Genomic DNA, 20,091 nt, shown 5'->3' with positions numbered 1-20,091 from the left:
ATAATATCTCGAATATATTTTAAATATTTATATTCTTTAAAGTTTTAATATTCTTTAAAATCTTTTAATTAATAATTTTATATTTAAATATTTTCCTAAACTTTGATTGTTGGAATGATAAAATTTTACACAAAAATATAACACAAAACCTTAGTTTTAATAATTAAAATTTTAATAAAATTTATTAATATATTAGCATTGCAAAAATATTAAAAAAACTAAAAAAAATATACCTCTTAAAAAATGTAAAAAGGGTTTTGCGTTGAAGAGAAGATAGTAGTACTAGGTTTTAGGTAATGGCTTATAACGGTGCGTTTCAAATTGTGCGAACTATGCTTCTTCATTCTTGATTTCATACCTTCCGTCGCGCGCCACCGAGAGAAGCACCAGCGGAAATAGCAGCAGCACCGTTCGCCCAACCACAACCACAACCTCAACGTAATGCTTTCTCTCTCTCTCTCTCTCTCTCTCTCTCTCTCTCTGTCTCTGGTTAACAATAATGGTTGTTTGATTAATTTTGAACACACAGTTACAGTGACAGCGTGCTGATGGTCTCTATTGGTTCAAAAGCATTGGTCTCAAGAAGCTCAATGGGGGACCACGATTCTGAATCCCCCAAGCAAGCCAAAAGTAAGAGGAGAAAGCATAAGAAAGGAGGAGCCGCTCATGAATTCGATTCCAATCCCAAACACACAAACTCAAACTCAAACTCCAACTCCAACACCTTCACTTCCCCTCCTCAACTCTCCCGTGTTAGGTAACCCAATATCTATTCTTCTTGTTTATTTCCCCTCCCTTAACTCATTCAATGCCTTTTCGTTTTGTAGGAAACAGCTTGACCCTGAAACAACCCAATACTTCTCAGAAATTGCTAATCTTTTTGAAACTGAGGGGGTGGAATTGGAGGAACGATCACTTATATGTGCTAATGCTCTCCAAGAAACTAAGGGGAAAGAATTCGAAATAGCGTCGGATTATATTGTTAGCCACACTTTGGAGACCATTCTCCAGGGTTGTGATGTAGACCACCTTTGTGATTTCCTTCACTCTTCTGCTAACGACTTCCCCTATATTGCAATGGATAGATCTGGTTCTCATGTCGCTGAGACCGCCATCAAGTCTCTAGCCGTTCATCTCCAACATGATGAGGCTCGCCCTCTGGTTGAGGAGGCTTTAACCGTCATATGCAAGGTGGACTGTATTTCATACTAGTTTAAAATGTCGAAATCAATGTTTATATTGCTTGCCACTTACTGTTCCCCAACTTTATCTCTTGCTTTAATGTTTTCAAACTATGCATGTAAGCTTGAGTTTTAACCAGCAAAGGTAGTTGATGTTGGCAAAACTAATATAGTCAGGCTGTGTCTAGATATAGTCAAAGAAAACAAATGTTAATTGTGGGGAGAGAAGAGGAAGACATGGCCGGGAAGGATGTTCTTCTGCTTAAAATGTGATTTCTTATACGTATACATGTCATTTGGCAGGTGATTGCAGCAAATTCTGTTGATGTAATGTGTAACTGCTATGGTTCTCATGTGCTTCGGACTCTTCTCTGCCTTTGTAGAGGAGTACCATTAGACAAGTCTGCATACTATTTATCAAAATCGACTACCCTGTTAGCAGAGCGGTTGAATTCAAAGGAGTTTTCAAAGAAAGATGATGAAACAAATTTTGAGCCCGGATTTCCAAATTTACTTAAAGTACTTGTGTCTGATATGTTAAAGCATGCTAAAAAACGTATCAAGACACTACAAGTTGACCAATTCAGTAGTTTGGTTTTTCAGGTATCATTTCCATCTCCCTCTTTCTCCTCCTATATATACTGCATTAAATGAATAATTGTATTCCTCAGTGCTTGGCATTTAGTATTTACTATTAGATTGTGGGCAGTCTATTGTTATTAAATGAATACGATTATTTTCTATTATTTTTATTTTCTTGCTTTGGTTGGTGGGGGACATGTGTAGTTTTTTTTATATTGTTTTAGCCTCTAGAGTCTTGTAATTCCATTCCATAGTGGGCTGATATTATGATGGAGCTTTTGTGAGATATAGCCTTTCAATTCAGTAATTTCTGATCTGCTTGCTTTAGAACTTTATCATACTGTAAAGAGATTATAAATTCATTCTTAACTTTATTAGTTTACCTCTTGGGTAAAAACATTTTCTGTGGTGCCATTATGTGCTTACTGTTAATTTTACTTTTAGCTTATGTCTTTTATTCCTCTCATCTTAATGGGATCTCTTTAATTAATGGCAGACAGTGCTGAGGGTCTTGGCAGGTGATGATGAAGAGTTGCTACATGTGATTCCTTTCCTTCTTGGCTGCAAGGATAAGTATAATGCAGAGGAAAGTTTTATAAACACGAAAGTAGTAGCAGATCTCAAGAATTTGTTAAAAGAATCTAAATTTAGCCATCTAATGGAGGTGAGTATCATATAGATGAAGGGAAACTGTATAATTAGCTACAGTAGTGCAGGAGCTTTTGAAAAATACTGAGAGAAGTTCAATAGAAACTACATGTAATTAGCTAGTTCTTATTTTAAAGATATTTAAAAATAAGTCTCATTTCCCTTCGTACTTTCTATAGTAAATGTGAATTTTAGTATAGAAGCAAACAAGCATTATATACCTACCATCATAGTAACCTTTCCACAGGTATAATATAATCTCAACAACTTTTGTTAATCCCTAAATAATTTATCTCTTGGCTGACAGTGATATGAACATTAGACATGTTATGCATGTGAATTCTTTTGTGATAGTTAGCTTCATAGGACATATTTTCATGTGGCATTCATTATATACATAACCATTTTATGCCTGTGCATTTTTTTTATGGAGGCAGCAATGATTTTTTATGGAGACATTATGAAATTCTTTTTTTCTACAGAGATTCTGGCGTAATAAAATTTTGTAAATCTTTTTCAGGTCATTTTGGAAGTGTCCCCTGAGGCGTTGTTCAATGAATTATTCACTAAAGTATTCAGGAGTTCCTTGTTTGAGTTATCATCTCATCAACATGGGAACTTTGTTGTCCAAGCATTAATTTCTTATTCAAGCAATCAAGATCTGGTATTGTGCCTACTTGCCTTTCTGCTTTACAATACTGAATATTTTCTACATTTTGTTAAGGGTGACCAATTAAGTTTATCTACTTTAAGATTGGTTGCAGAATGTTGCATGTACGGCATCTGTCTCATGCATTTTCTTTAACAATGCCTATTTGTGATATAATTTTCTCTTTGCAAACTTTTTACCGTGTTTGTTTTATGACTTTTTATTGTTTGGTAGATGGAGTTGATATGGGAAGAACTTGGGCCAAATTTGGAGGATCTTTTCAAAATGGGAAGGTCAGGGGTTATTGCTTCACTTGTTGCTGCCAGTGAAAGGCTTCATGTTAATGAACGCAAGGTTTGCATTTTGGTTGCATTGTCTATAATATGCAGATTTGTATGTTCTTGTGTATTCGAGATTCTCAATTAATTGATTGCTTCTGAAACCTCACTTCATGTCTATAATGATTTCTTCAAAATTGAAAAGTAAATGGGGTTACTTGCATTTCATAAGTTAATTTACCTTCCTTGTTTTGTTTTTCATCCTTGTGAAAACTTTAATGGCCTTTTTGTAACTTTGGGGCAGTGCTGTCAAGTCCTTGCTGATGCAGTATGTCCACCAGATGATTCTCCGAAAGGGATTGTTCCACGACTCATGTTTCTTGACAGCTGTTTCTCATACGAAGACAAGTCCAACTGGAGCTGGCAAAGTGGTGCTAGAATGAATGTCATGGGTTCTCTGATCTTACAGACAGTATTCCGGTTTAGAAGTGTAAGTGACTTTCTTGAAAATTGATCTCTTGGCTGCTTTCTTTTGGGTTTTGTTAGCCCATAGGTATATTAGAGGCAGCATTTTGTTGAAATCCTTTAATGTCGCAGCATAATATTTTATGGGTTATAACACTGCTGTTAAATTAATTCCTTAGGAACAGATCTGGCATTTGTTGTTCCTAAAGAAATATTTTCGTCCCTTCTCATAAATATTGAAAATGATGATGAGTTTCAAGTGTTTTTGTGCCTTGTTTGATTCTAAGATATTAAAGGTCTCCTTGTTTAGAGTCAATTTGTTTTTTTTCATGTGTATCTTGTCTGAGATAGTAATACACAGTCTGACATGACATTTGATAGTGTGGTGAAATTTTTATAGTATTGTTGATGATTGGATGAGAAAAAAAACAGAGAGGACTAGATGAGAGAAAACATGAATAATGATTCAAATTTTAATTTTCTTCTCACTTTCTTTCCTTTGTACCAAACAGAGGATTACTGTGGGAGTTGATGGAAGCACTATGCCATAAATTGCTCAATGCTAATCATTGTTATTTTATTTAAGTCTGATAGTTTTATACCGTGTTTACATTAAATAGTTTACTGATATGCTCAATTCTATTATCCGGCATTTTATTTTCGTAGGAATATATACAACCTTATATCACAAGTATAACTTCCATGGAGGCAACTCATGTACTTGAAGCAGTGGGAGATTCAAGAGGATCACATGTTATTGAGGCTTTTCTTTGTTCAGGAGCTTCTGGGAAACAGAAGCGCAGATTGGTTATCAAGTATGTCTTTCAGCTATACATCTACCATTTAGTTTCTCTAGGAAATGCTTATTTCTGCGGCAGGGCTTAATGTCATAAACAAGATTTTTAGATTATGTTTTCTGTTTCTATATTAAACTCCATTTTTTTTTCCACATAATTATGGGATCTGTGCTTAAGTTAACGAAATAAGAGCAATTATTTTGTGGGAGTCTTATTTATTTTATTCATAGTTAGAGTTTTACCTTTTGTGGTTTAGGATCATTTAGATAATGCTTTCTTTTGACTAACACTAAATGGAATGAAATATCTATTGACATACATTTAAATTGAATGGGTTTTAAATTACAAAATTGAAACCTAACGACTCTAGTTGCCAAAGCCTAAGTTTTGGAGGGGGTATGTATTTTTCCCCAGTCTAATTTACCTTTTAATATTTTTTCCGTAATTCAGGTTGAAATTATTAATAAATCTGTGTTTAATGGATTTGAAAATTGCTACGTTATTGTCATTATAATTTCCCTTTGTTTTCTTTCATAACTTATTTTGTAGACTGAAAGGGCATTTTGGGGAGGTCGCACTCAACTCATCTGGTGCTTTTACCATTGATAAGTGCTTCACTGCCAGTAATCTGTCACTAAGAGAGGCTATAGTGTCTGAGGTGTTGGCTGTGCGAAGTGATCTTTCCAAGACAAAGCAGGGCTCTTACCTAATAAGGAAACTAGATATTGACGGGTATGCTGGTGGCTATTTACTTAATTATAGAGTTTTCAGATTATTACGTTCAATTGAGAGCATATTTTTTAACTTCTTGAGTTCACAAGTTTATTGAAGTTAATCTTCACGATTTATACCTGCCTTATTACAACAGATTTGCTGCGAATCCTGATCATTGGAGGTCAAAACAAGTATCCAAAGAATCTACTTATAATGATTTTTACACTATGTTTGGTTCCAATGATACAAAGTTGACGAAAAATGATTCCTTTCTGAGTGACACCTTGAATAATAAATCTAATCCAAAAGCTGTAAAGGAAATGAGGAAAGAAATTGACCAATCTCTAGGTTCTGGTGCATCTTTCTTGAGCTTCCAAAAGAACCCAAAAAAAGAAAAGCACAAAAGTAAGAAAAATGCTTATATTAGTGGAGACGATGATGAGTCGTCTAATAGGAAGAAGAGGTCTAAAAAGGAAAAGGTTGAAAGTGGGTTTGATACTGCTGCTACTGCAGCAACCGGGAAGACATTGAAGAAACGACGAAGAGATGACCTTTCCGAGGCTTCCCAGAAGAAAGTGAAGGCATAGAGTTAAAGACAATTTTTCCCCTCAAAGACGAAGTTATTTTAAAGGGATGGTGTTAAGCAGGTCTGCAGGGCCCCCATGATTTAACGCTTGAAGATTTTGTATGATTTCCTCTTTGCTAGTAATTTTGTATCATTTTACTATGTCACAGACTATGTTACTGGAAAATTGCATTAACAAAGGTATTTACTGCAAAATATGATTCTTTTTCCTCCTATGATTTGCTTGACACCCCCTCACCCCTAATGTACTGAGATTTGCTGGATTTATGTTTTCCGTACAAACCCATCGTTCCTCGTTTCTAGAATACGATTATTGTAGATTTTAGGTGTATTAGAACTCAAAAAGCTTGGTTAGCAAAACTGTAAAATTCAATGTAAATTGCAATACATATAAACATTGGGACTTGGCAATTGGAAGGTAAGATACAAGTATACACAAACAGTTATTATTGTTTTGGAAGGCGCAGTTGTGACAAAATTAAAGAAATAAGATCAGAAAGGAAACGGGTGATAATGTTGTATTGTTTGTTCTGTCAACCGTATGTTGGAGGATTGAACCTGCGAAAGAAATATGCTTTCTCTTGTCAGTCACGGGGTAGCTCCGAATAATGGAAAGGCTAGAAACTGTTAATACTAAGAGTTACTTGTTTTGTGTCGGATTCGATTTGCTTGGAGGTATCCTTCGGAAACTGGAATCGAGCTGCTTAGAAAGATTCTTCCGATGAGCGTGAAGAGAAGATAATGTTTGGCTTGATGGCCAAGAGTGCACTTGTATTGTTGGGAAAACCTCAGCTGTGGCTCTGGTAGACCAGGTTAACAATAGCAGTGACAGTGTGAGAGCAAAAGCAGCGAGTGCTGGGAACCAACTCTTCATGGTAGTGGAGGGAGAATCTTGGTTCTTATGGTGACGATGCTGGAAGCATAGTGAGTCAAGTAAGTGAAATGTGAATTATATCTGTCTTGAATCATTTTTTATTACTGTCAGAAATGCTAAGGATATTGGGATCCGATGCCATTTTGGGTTCATGTGGGATCATGTGCTCGACTTTTGACTGCTGCTGCATCCCTTCTTGTCCGGACTTTGAATTTGGTGAAAATGGAGACAGAAATTTCAGAGAGGTCATGTGATAAGCCACGTGATGGTACTATAACTTTGAGTTTGAACTTTCTTGGTTATGATATTTTTGATAGATACTGATATTTAGAGAGTGACTTGAGAAATCAGCAAGAGCCAAACGGTTCCTGCTTTTAGCTTATGTGAATGGAAGGCAACAATAACAATGAAAAAGAAGAAATAATATATTTGTTGTTGTGTTTGTTTATTTGATCAGTCTTGCTCAGTCACTGTTTCAACTTTAATGACTGTTTCAAAGAGCTTTCCAGCTTGGCCATGAGGACAGCAGTCACTGTAACATTACTTCTTCCATTCTTCAGATAATATTTTACTTATGCTCTCAGATTGTTTTTAATTTCAATGATGCTCACGTGGGTAACTTGTTGCACATTTTAGAAAGTTAATACTCAGATATTATTAGTTTATTGGGATCTCAATCATAATTGATCGAATCAAATTGGTTTGTATTATCCCAATCACTTGACAAATATTTATATAGTGAAGACACAAGTTCATGAAGCCTGATGATTAATAAAACAATAAATCTTTCATCGCTAGTTCTTGGTATGGAACCTGATCTGAGATTCATTTATTTTCTTTAATAATTTCTCTTTTAAAATCATTTTAAGGCTACTTATTCAGATATTTCAATTTTTTAATGTATTTTATACTTTTTTTTTGTTATAGTAGCAAATACAAATATCTAAATAATATGCCTTGGTTGTTTTTTTTTTAAATCGCAGCCTGAACAAATTAACTGAGATCCAATCCACCAGATTGAACATTTTTTTACAAAGATGATAGATATTCCGATACAATTAATTACCACTAGAAAAATATTTGAAATTAGTCTGAATTTTTGCTAATAGAGACGAGGCCGACATGGTAAATCGAGATGTGTGAATAGAGATGTGTAACTGATATTTCTTATGGTTTAATTATTATATTTGAGTTAGTGTTTTATTTTCAAATTCAGATTTTTTCACAATTTTATTTTTAAAAGATACAGAGAAAAGTTTATATAAAATATCTTTGACCTTATATGGAAACATACCGTAATAATATAAATCTTAATATGTGTATTGGGTCAGAGCGTTCAGAATTAAATACTCGGTGGTTGAACTTTGGTACATGGCGCAGATAGGTTAATTCGGTTCTTGGGCCAGAATAGCGGGATCATGTAATTGGGTCCCAATTGTATGTATAAGTTCGTTTTTGTATAATTAAGGTAATCCTTCATACCCAAGGCCTAGACAGCTAGCGAGAGGTAATTATGGACCTAAGGGTGTGCTTAGTGCGCATATGGTCCAGTTCAAGTAAATGCTTTCTTTTAAACTTAAGTCCATGTGTGTTAGGGCGCGTAGATGTTAAGTTGCGTGTATGATGAAAGGTAGTGTAGCACTACAGAGAGGGTGTCTATGTAAACATATTGGACCCCTGATTTCGGCACATGAGTTGGTACCTTGGTGGTTATTCTGTTATTATTTTATGCACTCCCTAGAGAAAGGATTCGGTGCTGAGACTGAAACTGACTACTTCTTAAATTCTTATAAGCCCTGTACTGACTTGATCGTTGGAGTGCAATCATCATGGACCCCCCTCTATTTCAATGGAGATACGTTCCATAGCAGCAAGAGTAAAAGATAGATTCGTGAAAAAACAGACGGAATTAAAACTTGTTATCAGAGTCAACCGCGAGCAAGTCAATCGGCAAGAACAATTAATTAAAAAATTTAATCAATATGTAATAATTAACCTAGAGAGACGACATCATCAAATTTACGTTTTTAGTTAACATTAAGTTAAGTATTTGAGAGATATACTCCAAATTTTTATAGAGGACTTTTCATAATACCGAGAATCCGAGTATCAGGTCTTTGAAGATTATTAAGAGTAGAAGAACACGTGAACAAGTAAATATGGAGAAAATTTGAACCAATTTCTTAATTTTTCTAGATGAAGAAAATTTTGTTTATGATGAAGAAATGTGTACCACATGAACAATCTGAGGCATGTTATTACAAAGTCCGTGGGTTTGATCTGCAGAAGAAGGACTTTTCCCAGATACTAACAAATTGATTGTTGGTTTTCTACCACGTATTTCACTTTTCAATACAGTTTACGTTTATTATTGTAAGAAAAAGGGTTGCTACGTAACTTTGCATATTCTTCATAGAGTTCATGCTGACGCATGTGCTTTGGAATGTGTTTTAGTTGCATTTGATTTGATCATTTAATGTAACAAATGTGGTTTGATTAGTTGGTGGAGGAAGCAAAGAGAAACCTAACAGAAGCAAAAGTGAAAAGTCAGTCAATGCAGAAGAGGATTGGAGAAAGTTGAAAAGGAGAAGAAATAATGCAAAAGTAATGTGATAGTATGATGGTGAAAAGGTTCATTCAACCTTCAAGCCACTAGATTTGACTACTTATCAACTACTTTCAAATTTATAGCAGCTCATAAATTCAAACCCAATTCTCATTTTCGGTCTACTGGAATAGTAATTATAATAATACATTATTACATATTTTCTCCTTTACATTCTCTCCATGCCCAATTCAATTTCAGATCAAAATTTCAAAAGATGTAACATATTATAGGGATCAGCTAACTTATAAACTTCTTCTAGAAAAGTTCTTTTTTTTATAAATTAACTTATACGTAAAATAAGTTAAAAAAAAAATTCTCATAAAAGGAACTTTTGCCAGTCTAAATAGAAGCTATGATCTTAGAATAATGGTTACTCCGTACAATATGGACATTGATACGATACGGATACGAACACTTTACACTTTGATACGTATCATTTTCAAAAAGTAGGATATAAGGACATGGATCTATATATCATATAATTATGAATTATATAAATTGACAATAAAAATTTATATGTATAAGTATGTCTTAATTTTTTTGTGACAAAAAGATATTTTTTATGGTTGATTTAAAAGGATCTATTGCTTATTTTTATAATTATAATAAAAATTTATATAATAAATTTATTTTTTAAAAAAATTAATTAATGTATTTATCCTTTTAAAATTGTGTTGAAACTGTGTTAGAATTATCCAAAATCAAACAAATATTTTTGGAATTAAATTGACACATATCCTATTAATATTGTCCGAGTGTGAGATCTCTCTAAGACAAACACACCATTTATAATATGAGTCTTCATATGAAACAAAGCAAAGGGAGAAGTGAATAAGAGAAGCATTAGAGTATTTGCCTGCCCCCATTGAGTCCATGTTTTCAAAGTAAACTAGAACCAATATTCTGCAAGATTCTTCAGTTAGCACAGGATGCTCACACAGTCAATGACATCATCACTGATGTACCAAAGTCTTATCTACCTTTCTCTTCTTTAAGATTAACCACCTTTTTTCTTTAATAAAAAAAATTTACCAGTTCATACAATCAAAAGCCATGCACACTCAGTCTTAAAAGGTATTGACACAAGAACATCACCTTTATTCATATCTTGTTGCTAATCTAGTTACAGTGTGACCTTTGTTTATTATCAACAAGATTCAGCAGAACAAAGAGGTCTGAATCACTCAAGATTTCCAATTCAATTACCATATTTCAAATTGTTTCTAAGCCCTTGTAAGAACACCTTTCACTTCACATCACAATGGACTAAAAGCAGTGGAGCAAATATCATGAATAAAAGAAAGAGGTCATTCTATTGTATTGCTAGAAGTTGAAACCTATATTATGTACAACAAAGCCACTTGAAACAATTACTCTCCTCAGCCATTATATGCACAAGTATTGATAACAGCTACCATATCTACCAGAGTTCTGACCTAAGAACAGAAAAAATAGACACCCCATCGGTGTACTTGCAGACATCAGATAAAGATTCCACCCACAACTTGCTACCTCAATGCTCAATATGCACATTAAAGAAAAACAAAAAATAATGAATAGGACTGCCAAATAATTCCTAACTCAACTCTGTCCTCCTCCTCCTCCTGAATTAGCTGCTTGTTCTACATCTACAGAAGTAGGACTCCAAGGGTTTAACCTTCTGTCCCTGCTCAAAAGCCTCTTCAATGACCTCAGTCTTCCTGTCATTGGCGATTTCAAGTCATCTTCACCAAACCTGCTTGCAGAAGTCGAAGTGACATCACTTGGTATGTCAATCACCAAGGTTCCGTGACGTCTATTGCTGCTGTTGTTGTTACTATCATCATCACAAGTAGCAGAAGAAGAGGATGAGGAGGGGCAAGGTGGCAGAGAAGCACCTTCCTCCAAAGAAGCACCACCTGTAGAAGTTATCTGAGTGTGATCCCCCCAAACCAAAACGTTAGTGGGAAAAGTTGGAGACTCTGATTCTGAGCTACTTTCATCGGATTGAACAGCAACAGAGTTTCTGCAAAGAGGGCAGGTAGAATGGGACTGGAACCACATGTCAATGCAACCAACGTGAAACCCATGATTGCATTTGGGCAAAAGCCTCGCCTTTTCTCCTTCCACGACCTCCGAGAGGCAAACCGCACATTCCAAACCGTCCTTGAAGTCTTGCCCTTGGAACACCAACACGGGTATGGAGCTCAGCACGGAGGGATCCAGTCCGCTTCGGAGACCACCCTCTTGGCCGGAGGAAAACACAAAGCGGCGGCGGCGGCGCTGAGATTGGGGAGCAGGGTTGCGCCACCAGAAGTTTCTGGTGAAGAGATGAATGCCGAGAGCAATTACAACAAGGAAGAAGAAGAACACTATAACGATTATCATTATCTTTCCGATTAACTCGACGGCGGGGGATTCACCCAGAGTGTCAGTTGGCTCATTCATGATGCTTTCTTCTCTGTTCTCTGTTCTGAAAGCACAGAAGAAAAGAACTTTGAAAGGGTTTGGAAGGATGAATGAGAGTGAGAAGGGTTGGAGTTAAAATAGATTTATGGGAATGGAGAGAAGAAGAACCTCCACAATGGACTTGGTGACCACGGCGTTGAATGGTCTAAGTTGAACTTGGGGTTGACTCACACATGAACATAAATACGAAAATATCTTAATAACTATTGAAGAAACAAGAAGATTCAAGATTAAATGTTGAAGAACCTTCCTTCCACGTCTCTGCCATCTCTCTCTTCTTATTCATACTTTCTCCTTCAAACCACAACATTGGCCGCAGCCACTGTATCTGTACCACTCAATCTGCAGTAACCAACCTTTTACTTTTGACCATTCCAATCATTTAACTCAAACACGCTCCATTCACATAATTCAATTCAACCAACAATTATCTTAGAAAACGAAATGTAAACTACTAACAAATACCCTCTTTTTATCAAATAACTAAATTGTAAAATAAAACATCCATTTGTGTTCAAAATTAACACAAGCATTTATGTAACAAAACCTTTCCATTTGTAACTTATCTGAATGTTGCATGATTATGTCATAAAGCCATTAATAGCTTGATTTAGTTTTTCATTGACAGGGGAATAGGCCATTGCTGTGCATTTAGTTTTTATGCCAAATTTGATGGTAAATGAGTGGAATACTGGTTCGTAGCAAGAAAAGGTGGTTGGTTATTAGATGATCAGAAGTTGGCATAAAAAGGTTGTCCACGAAAGAAAAACCGTACATGTTCTTGCAGTTGGTGGATCCAAATCCAGCTGTTTATCAATGTCCCTCTACACACCCCTAGTGGATAATACTCTAGCCATTTATTCACTGAACCTCCCACCATCACATCACTTTTCAGTATTTCTTAAATTCATTGAATCTCAATCAGACAACTGCAGATGTTAACATGTCTGTTTTACATTATATAAAGTCTGCTCGCATGTGTCTTTTTGGTACAAATCTTTAAAAAACTAAACAGTATATAATGGAAATGTGACACAGGAATAAATCTAAAACCACACACACACACACCCATATATATATATATATATAAAATAAAAACACTTCTAATGATCATATACGAAATTAAATAAAAGTTAAAATGCAAGCAACTGTATATATTGTTTTGAATGAGTGGAAGGGATAAGGAGCTAATCTGCATATATTACATATAGAGGAATTGATGGAAGGTATGAAAGATTGTAAAAGTGATGGACAGAGAGACCCTCTTAATGAAATAAGGGGAAAGTGTCACGATTGGTAGCTGTAGGAAGAAGCACCAAGTAATGAAGAGCAATGAATATATCAGAGAAAGTGCTGAAGAAATGAAGGAGAGAGTGTGTGCGATTGTTGTCGAGGAGAGTGATATTGTTTCTGCAAAGAGGGCAGGTAGAATGGTTGTTGAACCAGGGAGCAATACAATGAAGGTGAAAACTGTGGTGGCATCCCGGTAAGGTCCTTATCTTCCCTCCATCAGAGATTTGGCAGAGACACACTGAACAACAATCTCCTTTACTATAATTTCTTCTATAGAGTTTATTGTTCTGCAGCAACCTTGGAATTTTCAAAACAAGCACAATGGTTGTGACAGTGAGCATGGAGATGAGGGTGGTGATCATGTTGTTGCTTCTTCTCTTCTCTTCTCTTCTCTTCTCTTCACTCTTCAGCAGCAACCTTCATGGATTTTTATTAATGGCCACTGAGACACCACCGCCTGCATGCCGGCTTTCAATAATCACTTCCTTGTCTCAGTGTTATTGGCCAAATGTAATCCAATTTATTTTTACAATCTTAAAAAAATCATCAAACAAAAAACAAAATGTTATATAAATTTGGTTTAATTAAATTTTAAATAACTCATCTCACATTCAATATTTGAATATTATGCCGTTTCATTCCTCGTCTTTTTGTCTTTAATCTGAACATCACTCACTTTTTCTTTCTTCAATTTCTTTTAACTCCTCAAAGATAAAAGTAACTAGCACACAATTTAGTTGACAAAAATTAAACATAAAAATATTTTTAAGAAAACATTTTATTCGATAGAACATATTTCTTTAAACAGAAACTGAATTAAAAATAAACTTACTTAAGTGTGACATTTTTTTATAAATAATAACTACTAGTTAACACCATATATTGTGAATTCATTGCATTAGTTGTTCAGAAGATTGTAGTGAAATAAATTATAAAAAGTTAGAAAAGCAGATAACCAACCAAATCCATCATTTAGCAGATAACCAACCAAATCCAATTTTTTTTAGACAATTTCTCCCTACACCATATAATTATATAATTTAACATGAACTCAACATAAGATTTAAAATTCAACATTGTTCATGGTTTTATTTTTCTTAGGATATAAAAATTTAGAAGTGGTTGTTATATATTATGGATTTTGATATTCAAAAGATTATTTTTATGTTTTATTTAAGCTTCTAGATGGTCATATCGAAAAGTAAATTATGAATTTTGAATTTACATGTCCAAAAATATCACTTTATGATTTAACTTACCGATATGATATCCCAAAAATAAAATCTTTTAAATCATTAATAGAGGGTGTAAAATATATTTTTTTTTCACCATCCCCATAGTGTATGAGACAAATGGATGCATTTCGATTAGGGTCATATTCTATGGTTACGATTCTACTATATATGTTTTTTTCATTCTGCCGAAAATCAATTTGACGGTATAGACGCTTATGACCTCCCCCTCTATGTCCTGCTGGTAATTATTCCTCTGACATTACTACTTTTACCACAACGATGCTGTCCATAAATCAAATGATTTCGTGGATTTTGGATTTTACTTCACTGTCTACGGCGGTAAAACGGATATTTGATGTCAATTTCTTGGATGAAGATTTAATTGATCGAATCAGCGTTTTTTTTTTATTTATTTAATGTTATTTTGAAAAGGAGGTGCGAGGCCCAAAAGGGATGGGTCTGGAGCGAGGCCCAAAAGGGATGGGTCTGGAGCGAGGCGAAGGTGAAGCCCAACCCGGAGTGTGAGAGTGATTACATTTCAGAATTTACGTGTATTGTAGCTTCAGTCTTAACCGATTGGTTCCATTATCCTATTTCAATTTGTGGTGTGCGAGCGAACAATCTCTTACAAAGCTGCTCCTTCTTCTTCCTCTTCCTCTTCCTCTTCCTCCTCCCACAAAAGGAGAGGAAATGCACTTTTCCTTTCCCTGAATTGCACGCACTCTCTGAGCTCCCATGCCTTTGTTCGGTAACTTCACCTTTCTTCCTACTCTACACCATTTTTATTCATAGCATGATAAATTATTCTCAATTTGCGTTGTGAACAGAGATTACAAATGCGCAACTATCCTTCCGTTATTCTCTGACGTTGAAGGCTCCAATGCCGTTTCATGCTCCCAGAGGCTCCTCGATTTCCCTGGACAACCTCAGAAACAGAAAGGATGCTAAGCTCAATCTGATTAAGGCTGTTGCCACCTTCGAACCCAACACTATCGCTGCAAAACCGCACTCCAACCACTTGGATGTTGTTCCTCTCACTCCTCCTGCATTTGACCTTCAATTTTCCGACCAAGAAACACCACAACCTCAACCCGATGTCAGGGAGCAGTTGAGAAGAATGAGGATTTCCAAAGCTAATAAAGGAAACACGCCCTGGAACAAAGGAAGAAAACACACTCCTGGTATGCTATGCCCTACTTTCTTTTCTTCTCTTTTATCCTCTTCCAACATTCCATCTAATTTTCAATTGTATGTGTCACCACCACCAGAGACTTTGCGCAAAATCAAAGAAAGAACAAGGCTCGCGATGCAGAACCCTAAGGTGATGTCATGTAAGAATATTCTTACGTCTTTTGTTCAACAACGTTTTTCATATTAATTAATAACACAACATCCAATCCATCTTAATTCTCTTCACCTTCATTCTCTCACTATTTCAAAGCAAAGCACACAATATCTCATGTTCCTAATTTTTTATCCTCTCTCTGCTTCGCCTAACTGTTTCTTAGAGTCCCGTAACATGAACTATCATGATTACTCAGTTGTAAATGAGCATGTGAAGTGATGTTTTGAATATTTGCTTATATAACATTTGTATTGATTTCCTTAATAACATTTGGTAATGCAGATTAAAATGAAGCTGAGTAGTCTTGGCCACGCACAAACGTAAGTATATATGCCCAATGCCTTTCCATGTTGGTTGCTGTTACTAGTAGAGACTGCTTCTTTGTTGTTAATTAAAACACTGCTTCCCGTGTTTGTCAAAATGAATGCTGCTTCTTTGTTGCTAATAAGTATATGCCTTCTTCATTGATTGCACAGTACAGAAACAAGATTGAAGATTGGTGCCGGAGTGAGAAAGCGATGGGAAAAGAGGCGTGAAACGAAGAAGGCAGTGGAGTCTTGCTGCTTTGAGTGGAAAAATTTAATTGCAGAAGCTTCTAGAAAAGGCTATGTTGGTCAGGAAGAGCTGCAGTGGGATTCTTATGAAACCTTGGATGAAAAGCTGAAGCAGGAGTGGTTGATGAGTGTTGACCAAAGGAAACAAATGATAAAGAATCCAAGTGGCAAAAGAGCACCCAAGTCCCCTGAGCAGAGAAGGAAAATTGCAGAAGCCATTACTGCAAAATGGGCTGATCCTGTAAGTCTGTGCTTCTAAATACATTGAGGTTGGGTAATTAATGGCTTTGCTGCCACTAAATGTTCCCTAGATCTTTCACCTATCCTGCACACTAGTTGATTCACATAAAAGTTGTATGTCATGGACACAACTAAAGAAGTTAACTGCTGGGGATTTTTTTCTTTCTAAATTGCCCCACATGCCTAATTTGACAGTTAATACTCAACTTTGTCCCCCTTCTGGTTTAATTAGAAAGACATGGTATTATGTATCGCTTTTTTTAGACCTGTATGTTCATTAGCTTGTTTTGTATTTGATAGTTTGTTACCATGACCAATCTTTTCTTATAAATTCCTTATGTCTAAAAGTTGTCTATTGAAGACGAAGCTCTTGTACTGATTTGTGTATGCTCATAGATTGTTAGAATATGAGGCAGTGTGTTGGATACCTTACATGAATTAGAGATATAGTTAAATTATAGTAGTATATAAATAGGTGGAAACTTCATTTGTAAGTCAGTTTTGTAGGGTTAAATTAAATTTGAGGTCCACTTTCTAAAACATAGTATAGGTGTTTTCTCCTATTCAAAATTTTAATTTGCTTTTTTTGTTTTAGTTGTTAATGTTTCTATGTTGACCTGTTACCCTAATTGTCTTCCAAATTTAAATAAATGCTGAGTATTGGTAAAAGTTAGGTTGAAGGCCCATGATGCAAATTCTCCATTATACAAATGCTGGAAGGAGGAACTGCAGTCACAATAGTCAAAGGACCAAATCATGATTTTCATGTTTTAGATGGATATGTTGTTACCAAATGACACTAATTTTTGTATGTCTATCTTTGTTGCCTTATCTAAAAGGTGAACATTGATATGTATGTGTTTGCTATATCCTTGATGTGGACTTTGACTTGCATTCTTATATATGTTTGAATAACTTGTTACCGCAATTTTGGTAGATAAGTCTAATCAAAATTTTGTACCCTAACAAATAAAGCTTTGTCAAAGTACTCCTGTTAAGAATCAAAGCAGATTTGGGAGCAAATTATTTTTGACTATTTTTCCCTCTGAAAGAGCAATTTATTTTTCTGTTAATCAGGAATACCGTCAAAGAGTTTATTCTGCATTGTCCAAGTATCATGGCACTGAAGTTGGAGTTGAAAGGAAACCTAGAAGAAGGCCAAGAGATGATACCCAACCTACCAAGAAGAAACCTACAAAAACAAGAGACATTGTTACTACCACTAGTGTTCATGTTAAGAATGACTCAAAAACCCGTAAGCCTATCCTGTTGAAAAAAAGTAAATCTCCAGCCTACAAGGATCCTTTGGTGAATTCTAAGCTTGAAATGATAAAGAATATTAGAGCGCAGAGAGCTGCTGCGGAAACCACACAAACTCAAGCCATTCAACGAGCAAGGTATCATTTTCTACTAACAAGGATCAGTGCAGAAGATTATATTATTTCAATTATAAGTACATAACCCCACCCCCTCTCCTAACACACACAGAACCTGCTTTTTTCCTTGTTTTGAACTTATTGACCTCCTTTTTTCTGTGGTCATGGTGGATGCACAAAACATCAAACATTGTTTAATTCTGTTTTTTTTTTAGATTGGGTAGTAGAAATGCTTGTTTTGGTTTATTTGATCGCTATTGTGTAGTAGTCATCCTGTTTACATTCGTGAAATGTCACAGACTATTGATTTCTGAAGCTGAGAAAGCTGCCAAGGCACTGGAGGTTGTTGCGATAAAGAGTCCTTTTGCACAGTCTTCTTTGATAGAGACTAGAAAGCTTATAGCTGAAGCTATTCAATCACTTGAATCCATTGATGCACAAGCTATAACTGACAGTAATGTTTCTTTGGTTGGTTTGAGTGAGGTCAATGAGGAAAAACAATCAGAAGTTGAAGTTATAAACCAATCAAAAATGGCCCAAGTAAATGGACACACAACATTATCATCAATGGACTACAAGTTCTCTGGAGATTTTAGCAAATTTTCTTTGGAGAAGCCAGTTAATGGTGAACCTGAACTTCATTTAACCAATGGCTGCGCATCTTTACCTTTTAGTTTGAATGGTCAGATACGCGAGTCTAGTCCATCAAATCAACAAAGGGAAGCTGAACAGCATCTGAGAAGTGAATACGCAACAGAGCCTTCTCCAATAGTGATGGGAATTCAGTCCCTTGAAAATGAGACAGTGTCTAGATCATCTATCGTAGTAACTAAAAGGTGGGTTCGCGGAAGGCTCGTTGAAGTGGCTGAAGAGAGAAGCAATAAAATGGGTAAAGCTTAGCTCAGTTTTCAAACATTAATACAATGCAGTGTCACATTGTTTGTTGCATATTATATAGATCATAAATGCCACAAATATTTTCTGCTTTAATTTTGTGATCATTGCTTACTCATCCTTTCACTCTTTGAAATCAAGAGGTGAGTTGAATCAGCCTCGCAACAGCCAACCACGTGTAGACAGATTGAGGAAGACTAAAATAGCAATCACCACGGAAAGGGCACATTTTTATTAGGTCACAGGATACTTCTCTTAATCATGTTACATTAAACTAAGTTAATCATATGATTATTTTGTTACATTACAGCGTATGAGTTGATTCTGTGAGTAATTTATGTTGTAGTTTTGTAGCCACTGCACAGTTGAGCCCAAGCAGTGACCATTTTTCGCTTAGGCAGGATAATCAATTACAAGACTAGGGATCCCACCCGAATCATTAAGAGTTGGGCAGTGTTGGTTAAGGGTCAACGAAATTTTCTTTTACATTTATTTTTTCAAATTGTCCCTTCAAATACTGTATGTCAATTGACCAAAACTTCTCTAACTCTGCTCCTTTTCGGCAGAACTGTTTTTAAGGCTGTGGTAGTATAGTTGAACTTAAGCTATATGATTAGTTTTAAGGAGAAGATAAATCTTTGTAACACACTTCATACAAAGGTTATTCTCTTATAATAAAGTTTTTGGAAGAAAAAATGTTCATTTTTATTAACTTCCCATTAAAACTCAGACAGAATGAAAAATCAAACAAACTTGATATAACCCGTCTTAAAAATACTAGTAATATAATTCTAATTTAAGATGATTAAAAAATTGTACGTATAAAAGATTTAAAGGGGATATACTGTCAAACAGTATAAACAAAGTTGTTAAATATGTACCTATTTTGTGAGCTTCAATCAATAATTAACGTACTGTTTAATCTGGGCTTCCTTCTCTTCTTTGGCCTTCAGAATCTCTTGCTGCAAAACAAAATACAATTCTTCTTTTCTCCATGCAACTTTCTTACTCACTACTCAAAGGTATAATATGTTATGATTCAATCGTGTAATGGTGTGTTGGGAGCTTCTTTTGTTGGATGAAACATATCAAATATGTTAAATGCATCCATAAAAACTTGTGAGTTGTAAAAGAAGTTTTTATTATACTTATTGTTGCGTGATTATTAGGGAAAAAACGAAGCGTGATTATTGTGGTAGTTGGGCCAGTTGAAGATTAAATTAGTGGAATAAGCAATGGGCTGAGATGGGCCTGAGCGGTAGGAGGTCGTTTTCGTTCACAAGACGAGACGTTATTTTCTTCCTTCCTTCCTTCCTTCCTTCAA

General features: G+C 35.4%; 3 protein-coding genes and 1 long non-coding RNA gene across 10 annotated transcripts; 2 read left to right on the top strand and 2 right to left on the bottom strand.

Annotated features, from left to right (window-relative positions):
• The first annotated feature begins 259 nt into the window (after positions 1-259).
• LOC150027757 (pumilio homolog 23-like) lies at positions 260-6,095 on the top strand. Of its 2 annotated transcripts, none has more exons than XM_090302274.1 (11): positions 260-438; positions 536-757; positions 828-1,191; positions 1,485-1,784; positions 2,260-2,427; positions 2,932-3,075; positions 3,295-3,414; positions 3,643-3,828; positions 4,470-4,618; positions 5,150-5,332; positions 5,469-6,095. In XM_090302274.1, exons 2-11 carry the CDS (start codon positions 549-551, stop codon positions 5,899-5,901), a joined length of 2,256 nt encoding a protein of 751 aa, XP_090158400.1. In that variant the 5' UTR covers positions 260-438; positions 536-548; the 3' UTR covers positions 5,902-6,095. The 2 variants fall into 2 exon arrangements, with proteins under 2 accessions (XP_090158400.1, XP_090158399.1); XM_090302273.1 differs by having other exon boundaries at positions 268-438; positions 530-757.
• A 133-nt stretch (positions 6,096-6,228) lies between these two features.
• LOC150027756 (uncharacterized) lies at positions 6,229-6,846 on the bottom strand. The gene is made up of 2 exons (XR_016520952.1): positions 6,545-6,846; positions 6,229-6,458 (listed from the first exon to the last, which is right to left on the bottom strand). It is a non-coding gene; the product is annotated as an uncharacterized LOC150027756 (long non-coding RNA).
• Positions 6,847-10,676: 3,830 nt separating this feature from the next.
• On the bottom strand, positions 10,677-12,758 carry LOC150027755 (RING-H2 finger protein ATL60-like). Its single transcript, XM_090302842.1, has one exon. The coding sequence runs from the start codon at positions 11,807-11,809 to the stop codon at positions 10,964-10,966; it is 846 nt and encodes a 281-aa protein (XP_090158968.1). The 5' UTR covers positions 11,810-12,758; the 3' UTR covers positions 10,677-10,963.
• Positions 12,759-14,891: 2,133 nt separating this feature from the next.
• Positions 14,892-20,072, top strand: LOC150027754 (uncharacterized). Of its 6 annotated transcripts, none has more exons than XM_090302255.1 (8): positions 14,892-15,106; positions 15,186-15,539; positions 15,627-15,679; positions 15,986-16,023; positions 16,180-16,498; positions 17,575-17,894; positions 18,173-18,762; positions 19,937-20,072. In XM_090302255.1, exons 1-8 carry the CDS (start codon positions 15,094-15,096, stop codon positions 19,984-19,986), a joined length of 1,737 nt encoding a protein of 578 aa, XP_090158381.1. In that variant the 5' UTR covers positions 14,892-15,093; the 3' UTR covers positions 19,987-20,072. The 6 variants fall into 6 exon arrangements, with proteins under 6 accessions (XP_090158381.1, XP_090158382.1, XP_090158385.1 ...); XM_090302256.1 differs by lacking the exon at positions 19,937-20,072 and adding an exon at positions 18,909-19,074; XM_090302259.1 differs by having other exon boundaries at positions 14,923-15,106; positions 15,627-15,689.
• The last annotated feature ends 19 nt before the right edge of the window (positions 20,073-20,091 follow it).

Source organism: Phaseolus vulgaris, chromosome 5 (genome assembly GCF_051622355.1).
Source record: "Phaseolus vulgaris cultivar YP4 chromosome 5, ASM5162235v1, whole genome shotgun sequence".
Lineage (NCBI taxonomy): Eukaryota > Viridiplantae > Streptophyta > Magnoliopsida > Fabales > Fabaceae > Phaseolus > Phaseolus vulgaris.
The sequence above is the reverse complement of the archived record's forward strand: the minus strand, read 5'-3'. Positions and strand labels throughout refer to the sequence as shown.